Source organism: Pezoporus wallicus, unplaced genomic scaffold, assembly GCF_028554395.1.
Source record: "Pezoporus wallicus isolate ANWC-B61680 ecotype Strahan unplaced genomic scaffold, APGP_CSIRO_Pwel_v1 contig_4722, whole genome shotgun sequence".
Taxonomy (NCBI): Eukaryota; Metazoa; Chordata; class Aves; order Psittaciformes; family Psittacidae; genus Pezoporus; species Pezoporus wallicus.
In genome coordinates, this window is record NW_026641840.1 from 2,087,513 (window position 1) to 2,097,592 (window position 10,080).

At 53.0% G+C, this 10,080-nt stretch overlaps 1 protein-coding gene across 1 annotated transcript; it reads right to left on the minus strand.

The window, feature by feature from the left end:
* Positions 1–203: 203 nt before the first annotated feature.
* Positions 204–9,827, minus strand: ASB13 (ankyrin repeat and SOCS box containing 13). The gene is made up of 6 exons (XM_057425541.1): positions 9,678–9,827; positions 6,551–6,738; positions 5,620–5,770; positions 3,880–4,014; positions 2,357–2,548; positions 204–343 (listed from the first exon to the last, which is right to left on the minus strand). Exons 1-6 carry the CDS (start codon positions 9,718–9,720, stop codon positions 216–218), a joined length of 837 nt encoding a protein of 278 aa, XP_057281524.1. The 5' UTR covers positions 9,721–9,827; the 3' UTR covers positions 204–215.
* Positions 9,828–10,080: the final 253 nt, after the last annotated feature.

Consider the following 10,080-nt stretch of genomic DNA (forward strand, 5'->3'; position numbering starts at 1 on the left):
ACCCCAGGAGACATTACAGCTTCTACAGTGCTACACGTTGCCTGAGCCTGTCTTTGCCCACGGAGAAGAGGAAGTGCTGCCTCATAAATACTATTTACACCAGTTTGCTTAAATTACGATGAGTTTGGGGCTGGGGGGGGAGGTAGAAGAGAAAGAGACATACTTCACGCTGTGGGAGCTAAAGGTATTGTCCTTCCCGGGCACCTTCACCCCTGTCAGTTGTAGGACAGGTACTGGATTAACCGTGGAGGAATATTGAGCTTGGCGATCTTCTCCAGCGCCCGCTGCCCAGCTGCTTTCCTCACGGTAACCCTGCAGAGCTGGGACAGGCTCAGGGGTGTTTCTGAAGGGAGAAAAGAGGATCCAGAGTTAAGAGCTGCAGCTCAGGAGGTGACTGATCTTCCCATGGACCTCCCAGGGGCTGATGCCTGGAACTGATCCTGCTGGGATCACAAGGTCGGCTCTGCTTGCAAGTGCTAAAGGAAGGCATTGCAAAGTCATGGTTGTGACCTCTCCAGGCTCATCCCAATGTAAATCCCACTAGGAATAGTGAATATAGGTGCACTGCACTTCTCCCAGCTCCCTCCCTCACCTGCATCCCCCAGAGGCCAATGGTGACCACCGGATCATCTGTTCTAATCCACTGGGATCCAAGACTTTCATATTTCCCTTAGTGATGCTGTATTAGGCCTCAGCAACACAGTATATAGGAACAAATCCTACTTCCAACACTTCTCTACAGCTGTTTCTCCATCTAAGGACCACATTAATCCTTTTTGCTCAGCACTCTGCTGACAGCAAAAAAGGCTTTCCTTTTCCAGCCCTCAAACTGCATCCAGGAGTTGATGCTCATGCATGGATGCAGAGGTACAATCAGGCACATTGCTCTAGCCTAGTCTAGTCATCAGTCATGGAATCCCAGCCTGGTTTGGGTTGGAAGGGAGCTTAAAGCTCATCCAGTCCCAACCCCTGCCACGGGCAGGGACACCTTCCACTAGAGCAGCTTGCTCCAAGTCCCTGTGTCCAACCTGGCCTTGAACACTGCCAGGGATGGGGCAGCCACAGCTTCTCTGGGCACCCTGTGCCAGCGCCTCAGCACCCTCACTATAAAAAAGAAACAAACATTCTTCCTTATAGAAATCATTCTTCCTTATAGAAGTATTTTCTGCCTTTACAATCCTTTGTGTGGTGAGCACCCTACAGCCCGTTCTCCTTCTGACCTCATTGCCTGTAGCAGCCTCTCCCCTGAACTCCTCATCGCCCTCACTGCAGTCATGTGGGCTGCTCTGCCTGCAGCTGAGGCTAAGGAGATCGAATCCTACGTGCCTGTAAATACTCCTTGTATCTTGCCAGAGTTTGCTGCCCCCTCTCAACCCAGCTGGCAGAACTGCACGTGTAGTGCTTCTCAGCACAGCCTCTTGTAAAAGTGCTGTGACAGATTTAGTAGGTTTGGGCTTTTTCCCTTTTTACTCATATCATTAAATTTAGAACTAGATCCAGGACAGATGCAAATCCTGGAGGCTGGTGACTGTGGAGGCTGCAGGGGATGGCAGCATCTTAGGACTGGGGGGACTAAAAGACATCTGTCGAGGGGCTTTGGAGAAGGGCCTGTAGGGACAGGCCAAGGGGAATGGCTTTAACCTGCCAGAGGGGAGACTGAGATGAGCTCTTAGGCAGAAGCTCTTCCCTGTGAGGGTGCTGAGGCGCTGGCACAGGGTGCCCAGAGAAGCTGTGGCTGCCCCATCCCTGCCAGTGTTCAAGGCCAGCTTGGACACAGGGGCTTGGAGCAAGCTGCTCTAGTGGAAGGGGTCCCTGCCTGTGGCAGGGGTTGCAACTAGAAGGTCCCTTCCAGCTCAAACCATTCTGAGTCTCTGACTTCTAGAATCATCTAATGCAGTGGCGTTGAGCAGGGGTCTGCAAATGTTTAGGATGATCTGTGAATTACTCCTCTGAGGTTCACTATGGGTAACCAAGACAAAGACTGATTTAAAGGCATCCTCAAAGGTCTCCTCCAAACTCAGTGCAGCTAAAGCTTAATGTGCTCCCCACCCTAAATAAAATGAGTTTTCAACTGGGCCATTTCCTTGACTTGACTTACACATCAAAGCATAAACACTCATGCTGACACATGAGAGGGACCGCAGTTCAGTGAGAGCATGATTTGGAACACCTTATCCTGTCATTCAACCACAACTAAGCTTAGCTAGCCAAGGCCAACTGCTGTACATTTGCCACAAAGAACTCTATACCTTCATAGGAAGATGATCAGGGATCTACAACTCCAAGTGGGCTGAGAATCATGTAAAGGAGCTGGCAGTCACTGAATTCTAGGGGCAGGGAATCATCTCTTACTTACTTTCATAGTACTCAAAGCACTTTGCTGTGGGACTGCTGCTCCAAGTGTAATCCGACGGCTTCTTCCCTCGGTTGTCCCTTGCGTAGATGTTTCCTCCAAACTCAATCAGCATCTCCACCAGGTCTACGTTCTTCACCTTGGCTGCATGGTGCAGGGCTGTCTCGTGAAGTTTAGCAGCATTCACATTAGCCCCTGAGGATGGAAAGGCAAACAAAGCTGCTCATGAAAGCCTCGCCTGACCCAGCCTTAAGGAGTGGTTTGACTGGAGGAAAGAAATGCTGCTAAAACACACACAAGCAGCTAGAACAAGATCCAAACATAACAGCAAACAGGAAACCAACCACTGAACACGTTCTCAGTGCTGGCAACACAGGAGTTTTCTTCTCTGGCTTCATGTTTTCCTTGCAGAGGAAGGATATGAGTCCATGGTAGCGGGTAGATAGGCTGTGGATTGTGAAGTTCAGAACTGCTTCCTGAATCTGTGCTATCCAAAGCCATTCCCAGTCATCTCAATGGAGTATTCCCACTCAGGATAAACACCTTTTTCATCTGTTTTAACAGAAATACCTCAGCCCTATGGGATGCTGCATCTCACCACCAGACCCTGCTGCAGGAACAAGTTTTAGTTACACACATACTTGCTAAGGAAGTTTGGCTTTTATAAGCTCACAGCAAAACATCCTGCTCATTCCCCCACAACTGCTTGTATTTTATCAGCTGACTTGTTCAGCAGAAGTGAGATGAACCTCACTGAATCCAAACAACTGACTTTTAGACATGTGGGGCCACAATGAACTCCCATTACAATAACCAAGGAGAAACAGTTGTTTCTGGGGAATCAACTAATGGATGCCCAAGACAGGGAACTGGAGTGGCTGGAAACAAACTACCTTAGACGTGTGATTTTAGACAACCACTGTAATGAACCAAATCTCCATTCCTGAGCCCAATCCCCTCCTGGTTAACACAAAGACAAGAAGTCCAACTCCAAATGCCCCCCAGGTAACCAGCATGAAAGCTGGGATGTGAAACCTGGAGCACAGACCTTGAACATCCTAACAAACTCATCTGGGCATTACACGAAGCAGATCCCCCTGAGGTATGAAGTGACTTCATCTCTGGTTTTCTGTGCAACATCAAACCCTAACATCTCTCCCAAACACCTAGGCAGAGCCACAGGACTGTGCTACCAAAGATGAAAACATGCTCACAAGTTGATACCACTTCTGGGAAGATGCTGAATCTTTGCTGAAGAATTCTGAACTTTATTAAAATAAGAGAATAGGAATACCCATGGGAACATCACAAAACTGGATACTGACAGGCATACACTGGAAAGAAACGCTTAATCATTAAGCTTTGCATAGGGAAAGGCAAAACCTTTCACCTTTCTCATCTAGATGATGCTGTGAATGCATAAGCTCTTTGACAAGGACGCCACTGAGGAGCACTGAAGGAGATGCTGCTCACACCATCACCACCGTCTCCTGTCCCCCCAGAAGCAAACCCTGTGGCTGCCATACCTGCCTTGAGCAGCAGCTTGGCACAGTCCAGATGCTCCCTAGCGCAAGCCACATGTAGAGGAGTCCCGAAATGGCAGTCGTGAGCCTCCAAGTTGGCACCGACGTCGATGAGGAGCTGCACACACTCGGAGCTACCTTTAGAAAGGGAAAATCCAAGTGAGAAGAAAGGATCCAACTCAAATGGCAGCATGTGGCATGCCGAGATCTGCCTGACCCACAAACAACCTGTTTAACATTTGGGGTGACATCTGCAAAATAGCAATGCTTGCGAGCCAACACAATACACTGTAGGACCAAGACTGAGATCAGGACATGAGAAACAGAGTCACATCTGCGTGGCACTGAGCTAGGGCTAACAGGTCTTGCAGGGAGTCACAGAATCATGGAAAGGTTTGGGTTGGAACAGAGCTTAAAGCTCCTCCAGTTCCAACCCCCTGCCACGGGCAGGGACACCTTCCACTAGAGCAGCTTGCTCCAAGCCCCTGTGTCCAACCTGGCCTTCAACACTGCCAGGGATGGGGCAGCCACAGCTTCTCTGGGCACCCTGTGCCAGCGCCTCAGCACCTTCACAGGGGAGAGCTTCTGCCTAAGAGCCAGGTCAAACAAACCTGAATCCAAGGGTTCACACTAAATCCCCTGTTGTTCATGGAGTTGGTTGTACTGATCCTGCCCTGGGTGGATCAGGTCCCTTTCAAGACCACTCCAGCTTGACTTTTTCTGATGCTAATGATACAACTTAATAGAAAGCAGGCAGTCACCACCATCAAGCCTTATGAAAAAGGATTAACAAGGAAAAGCTAAACAAGAGCTCACAGCTACTTATTTAAGTAACTACCTGTTGGCCAAAATGCTGTCTTGGCCTTCAGAGTCAAAGGGAAACACTGTCCAGGCCAGCATATAAGAAAAGCAGTGAAGGGGAGGAGAGAGGAGGTGTTATAGCTTACAAAGAGGAAACTAAGGCACAAAATGATGAAGAAATTTGGTCACAATCATCTAATGGGGACGTTGCTGCTCTCACATCCATGTTTTCCCACTGTTGCATGCGTGCAAGTGGAAATTCAGGAGAGGAATTACACTTAAATAGCCCTCCACTGCTCCTCCTGCCTCTGCTGCTGTTACAGCCATCCCTGATGCTTCCTCCTGCTCCGTAACCCTCATCCAAACATCCAGAAGCTTAAGTAGAGGATGGGGGAGCAGAGAATGGCTGCACACATAGGCTGGAACATCATTTTGGCCTCTGCAGTTTTCTCTTGTCCTGGCACCTTCTTCACACCCGGGAGCCTCCTCCACTAACTCTGAACCAGGAGGGCTCTAGGACAGAACTACCCAATTAACATGGTCTCATGTCTTCATCAGAGCAATTTACTCTGTATCTACTTGGATCAGAGGGGAAGGATGCAAACCCCTCTGCTCACAACAGCAAAGCTACCTGTTTGCCGATGGTTTTCTAACAGAGCACCAAGAAGCTGGTGTTTATCAGCCTAAGATCTTATCCCGTGTCTGTCATGTGGGACAAAAGCACCCAATATATGGCTTTATTCATCCAACCCCACAGCTCTTTGCACAGGGAATTCAACCAGAGATGTGGGAGAGGTGCCCACATAAGGCTGATGCATTTGCAAGCTGTAGTGGTCTGATGAGCAACAACAGCTTAAGGTCAATTTAAGATACTTGGCAGCTGCTGATTTCCCCACCCCAGGCTGCAAATAACCATGCAAAGATAAGACCATGAGGGCTTACCATTCATGCAGGCTTCGTGGAGAGGAGAGGCCGTGTACAGGGGAGGGTTCACCTTGGCACCGTGGGACAGCAGCACTTTGACACACTCTATGCTACCGGAGGCACAGGCGTCGCAGAGAGGAGTGCTGCCATCAATGTTCCTGGCATCCACCTTGAAGACAGACAAAAGATGTTAGGAACCTGCAGGCTGCTCTGTGGTTTCACTTCTTCCAACCCTAGAAATACTCTGGGCTAGGGAAAGACTTGGTTGTCACTGCCAACAACCTGCTTTGCACAGTTCCCATCACTCTCAGGAAGAGCAACACAGCAAAGTGTGATGACAACACCAAGCTGTGTGGTGGGGTCAACATGCTGGAGGGAAGGGATGGGATCCCAAGGGAGCTGGTCTGGAGGGGTGGGAACATATGAACCTCATTGAGTTCAATAAGGCCAAGTGCAAGGTTCTGTGTGCACCCCCAGAGCGTGAGCAGCAGCTCAGGAAGGGGATCCTGCCCCTCTGCTGCGCTCTGGGGAAAGCCCCCCTGCAGTCCTGATCCAGCTCTGGGGCAGCAGCACAAGAGGGACGTGGAGCTGTTGGAGCGAGTGCAGAGGAGGCCACGGAGATGCTGCGAGGGCTGGAGCAGCTCTGCTCTGGAGCCAGGCTGAGAGAGCTGGGCTGGGTCAGCCTGGAGAAGAGAAGGCTCCTGAAGGGGAGACCTTAGAGCAGCTCCAGTGCCTAAAGGGGCTGCAGGAAAGCTGGAGAGGGGCTTTGGACAAGGGCCTGTAGGGACAGGCCAAGGGGAATGGCTTTAACCTGCCAGAGGGGAGGCTGAGATGAGCTCTTAGGCAGAAGCTCTTCCCTGTGAGGGTGCTGAGGCGCTGGCACAGGGTGCCCAGAGAAGCTGTGGCTGTCCCAACAGATGAAGTATGCACTGTATCACCAGACACACACCTGGGCCCCTGCAGCCAGCAGGAGCTTGACACACTGTGTTTGCCCACGTAGGCTTGCCTCGTGCAGAGGGGTGATAGAGTCATAGGTGACGGCATTGACACAGGCTCCGCTCTCTATCAGCTGCTGCAGCTGCAGAATCTCTCCCCTCCTGGCTGCTTCATGAACTGGGGTCCGGTCAGCCCAGAAGCCTACAGAGGAGAGAAGAAATGAGTAAGTAAATAAAACAATACCCACAGAGCAAATGGGCTCAGCCTCAGTTTCTCTGGGCACCCTGTGCCAGTGTCTCAGCACCCTCATAGGGAGGAACTTCCTCCTAATGTCCAATCCAAATGTGCTTGTTAGATCCCCATTCCCTTTGCCAACATCCCTTAGCAGGATGGTTTTCCTTCCCTGGATCTTCTTGTTGCTTTTATCAGTAGAAGCAAGAAGTCAAAATGAGGATGGAGCTCTCATCGCTCAGCCACGGAGCAGCATCACTTTGTCACCAACAGGACTGAGAAGAAGAACAAGCTCCAGCAACATTTCATTAAAGGCTTATTATATAACCCCCCAAAACGCCAACCTGCAAGCTGCAGGCTCCACTAATTTCTTCTCTCCTGCACAGTTCCTTACATGGAGGCTCACATGAAAGACACCATCACTGTGAGGATGGTGAGGCGCTGGCACAGGGTGCCCAGAGAAGCTGTGGCTGCCCCATCCCTGGCAGTGTTCAAGGCCAGCTTGGACACAGGGGCTTGGAGCAAGCTGCTCTATGGAAGGTGTCCCTGCCCGTGGCAGGGGCTGGAGCTGGAGGAGCTTTAAGGTCCCTTCCAACACAAACCAGTCTGGGATTTTATGATCAGTCCCCACGGACAGGGCTCCTACATCCACATCCCTCCAGCTGCACCTGCAGTTATGAAGCATCCATCCCTTCCAGCTCCCCAACATCACCTCTTCAGGACACAGACACAGAAGGAACACACTTCATAAGGAACAATGGTAATTCCCCATGGCCAGAAGCAGGAGGGATCCCATGAGCATCCCCACCTTCCTCTTGTTCCCTTCCTTAAGAGCACACTCACTCTCCAAAACCACCCCGCACACCCCAAACCCATTCTGTGCACCCCAGAATCATCCTGCCCATCACTAAAACATCCTACAGACCCCGGAACCACCCTGCCCTCTCCAAAACCACTCTGCCCAGCCCCAATATCACCCTGCCCAGCCCAGAACTGCTCTGACCACCCCAAAACCACCCTGACCATCACAAAAACACCTTGGGCACCCCAGGACCATCCCTGCCTGCCCCAGAACCATCCTGTCCTCCCCAGAATCATTCTGGCTATCCCAGAACCACTCTGTCCACCCCCAAAACACCCTGACCATCGTAAAACCACCCTGAGCACCCCAGAATCATTCTGTGCACTCCAGGGCTATCCTGTCCACCCCAAAACCATCCTGTGCACCCCAGAACCATTCTGTGCACTCCAGGGCCATCCTGTCCACCCCAAAAACAACCTTTGCACCCCAGAACCATTCTGTGCACTCCAGGACCATCCTGTCCACCCCAAAACCACCCTGCGCACCCCAGAACCATTCTGTGCACTCCAGGGCCATCCTGTCCACCCAAAACCACCCTGCGCACCCCAGAACCATTCTGTGCACTCCAGGACCATCCTGTCCACCCCAAAACCACCCTGCGCAACCCAGAATCACCCTGTCCACCCCAAGGCCATCATACTCACCCCAGAACCATCTTGCTTACACCAAAACCACCCTGACCTCCATAAACCCACGCTGCACACCCCAGAACCTTCCTGAACGCCCCAAACCCACCCTGTGCACCCCAGAACCATCCTGTGCACCCCAGAACCATCCTGTGCACCCCAGAACCATCCTGTCCATCCCAGAACCATCCTGTGCACCCCAGAACCATCCTGTCCATCCCAGAACCATCCTGTCCATCCCAAAACCATCCTGTGCACCCCAGAACCATTCTGTGCACTCCAGGGCCATCCTGTCCACCCCAAAAACAACCTTTGCACCCCAGAACCATTCTGTGCACTCCAGGACCATCCTGTCCACCCCAAAACCACCCTGCGCACCCCAGAACCATTCTGTGCACTCCAGGACCATCCTGTCCACCCCAAAACCACCCTGCGCACCCCAGAACCATTCTGTGCACTCCAGGGCCATCCTGTCCACCCAAAACCACCCTGCGCACCCCAGAACCATTCTGTGCACTCCAGGACCATCCTGTCCACCCCAAAACCACCCTGCGCAACCCAGAATCACCCTGTCCACCCCAAGGCCATCATACTCACCCCAGAACCATCTTGCTTACGCCAAAACCACCCTGACCTCCATAAACCCACGCTGCACACCCCAGAACCATCCTGAACGCCCCAAACCCACCCTGTGCACCCCAGAACCATCCTGTGCACCCCAGAACCATCCTGTGCACCCCAGAACCATCCTGTCCATCCCAGAACCATCCTGTGCACCCCAGAACCATCCTGTCCATCCCAAAACCATCCTGTGCACCCCAGAACCATCCTGTCCATCCCAGAACCATCCTGTGCACCCCAGAACCATCCTGTCCATCCCAGAACCATCCTGTGCACCCCAGAACCATCCTGTCCATCCCAGAACCATCCTGTCCATCCCAGAACCATCCTGTGCACCCCAGAACCATCCTGTCCATCCCAGAACCATCCTGTGCACCCCAGAACCATCCTGTCCATCCCAGAACCATCCTGTGCACCCCAGAACCATCCTGTCCATCCCAGAACCATCCTGTCCATCCCAGAACCATCCTGTGCACCCCAGAACCATCCTGTCCATCCCAGAACCATCCTGTGCACCCCAGAACCATCCTGTCCATCCCAGAACCATCCTGTGCACCCCAGAACCATCCTGTCCATCCCAGAACCATCCTGTCCATCCCAGAACCATCCTGTGCACCCCAGAACCATCCTGTCCATCCCAGAACCATCCTGTGCACCCCAGAACCATCCTGTCCATCCCAGAACCATCGTGCCCGCCCCAGCCCCCGCCGCTGCCCCCATCCCGGTCCCTCCAGACCCAGACCCAGACCCAGACCCAGACCCAGACCCAGACCCAGACCCAGACCCGGCCCCGCACTCACTGATCTCACCCCGCAGGGACTCGCTGCTCTCGGCGCTCTCCATGGCCCGGGCCCCCCGCGGGCCGCCGGCTCCGGCCTCCTCCGCTCCGGCCCGCTCCGCCTCCGGCCGCCGGGCTCCCGGCCCCGGCGCGGTGGCTGCTGGGAGTTGTAGTCCCGGGTGGTGCGGATGAACGGGGCACTGGGGGTACTGGTGTGTAGGGGGAGTGGGCACTGGGGGTGCTGGTGTGTGTGTGCAGGGGGTACTGGGAGCACTGGTGCAGGGCACTGGGGGCACTGGTGTGTGTGTCGCAGGGGGTACTGGGGGTGCTGGTGGCTGTGGGCAGGGGGTACTGGGAGCAATGGTGCAGGGCACTGGCGGTGCTGGTGTGTGTGGGCAGGGGGTACTGGGGGCACCGGTGCAGCA

Bases quoted from the DNA above. Each gene is read 5' to 3' on its own strand.
- ASB13 (XM_057425541.1), bottom strand. From the start codon at position 9,720: ATGGAGAGCGCCGAGAGCAGCGAGTCCCTGCGGGGTGAGATCA. The intron at 5,771-6,550 runs GTGTGTGTCTGG...TCTGTCTTCAAG, and splicing joins TGCTGGCTGCAGGGGCCCAG to GTGGATGCCAGGAACATTGA. The intron at 4,015-5,619 runs GTAAGCCCTCAT...CCCTTTCTAAAG, and splicing joins CCACGAAGCCTGCATGAATG to GTAGCTCCGAGTGTGTGCAG.